Here is a 957-nt window from a genome sequence, read left to right as displayed (position 1 = left end):
TATGGAACTTTGGAAGAAAAGTTCCATATTCAGTTTATTGCAATGGCGATTAAAGTTTTAAAAGGAACCAGAAGTGTAATGTGTACATTCACTTTTTACTGAATACTTTAGGATCTTTACAAACTCCGTATGGTTAACTATAGAGTGCGGCAGCTACTGAAAATAAAAACATTTTTGTTTATAATATCAACTGGTTGGCGGGATTGATTGCTGCTTTTTAAAATGTTTTTCAAATAAATTAATGTAGAGTAAATGTTACTCTTTATGCGCATATGAGCTTAAGTCATATGCGCATTACAGCACAATAAAGACTCCACACCTCTAGGAATAAAATGTGTCTACCCCCCAACAGCGTTGCAGAGGATTACTGTCACCGCCGAGCCGCCGTAGCAATGGGAGAAAATATGTCCAAGCGGCTGAAGTTGGTATCAACTACAGAAGCAGAGATGGAAGAGCGTTCTTTCCCTAACCAGTATCCTGACTGGGAGCAGGGACTCGCTGTCTCGAACGCTGGAGCTGAGCTGGACTCTGACGAGCCGCTGGACGCTGAAGGAAAGGTGGGAAGATAAAGGTTTTTATGTTATTTTTTACCTAGCAGTAACTGCAGTTAGCTTAGCTATGATAACCTGTTCTGGTTGGTTAGTAAGCAGTGGTTACCTTCTTAAAAACGGTTGCTTAGTACAACATGCCGTCACCTGATAGACAACATTGCTGTCATTGTTTGCTTTTTAATAATTTTTTAACAACTATTCCACTTCCAGCCTTGCATTCCATTATGAATTTCATTAAACCGTTAATGCACAACAATATTTGGGGCATGCCATAGCAATGCATAGGGAAGGGCCAGAGCCGTGCAGACACCACTAAAAGGGCAGGTGCTCAAAAAAAAAAGGGCACATCTTACCGCATTCTAGGACAGAATATTAACAGCCTCTCAGCTTTCAGAGCTTAATAAAC

General features: G+C 40.5%; 1 protein-coding gene across 1 annotated transcript in view; it reads left to right on the top strand.

Moving 5' to 3' along the window:
* Positions 1–342: 342 nt before the first annotated feature.
* LOC106943264 (lanC-like protein 2) overlaps positions 343–957 on the top strand; it is a gene marked incomplete at its 3' end in the record, with an annotated part of 23,106 nt that continues 22,491 nt past the window's right edge. The window contains exon 1 of the mRNA XM_015026583.1: positions 343–557. Within this exon, the coding sequence (XP_014882069.1) occupies positions 393–557 (165 nt within the window). The remainder of the gene's footprint in view (positions 558–957) is intronic.

This window comes from Poecilia latipinna, unplaced genomic scaffold (genome assembly GCF_001443285.1).
Source record: "Poecilia latipinna isolate Pla-1442-1.1 unplaced genomic scaffold, P_latipinna-1.0 Scaffold5064, whole genome shotgun sequence".
In the NCBI taxonomy this organism is placed as follows: domain Eukaryota; kingdom Metazoa; phylum Chordata; class Actinopteri; order Cyprinodontiformes; family Poeciliidae; genus Poecilia; species Poecilia latipinna.
This window is presented reverse-complemented; position numbering and strand designations above follow the sequence as displayed.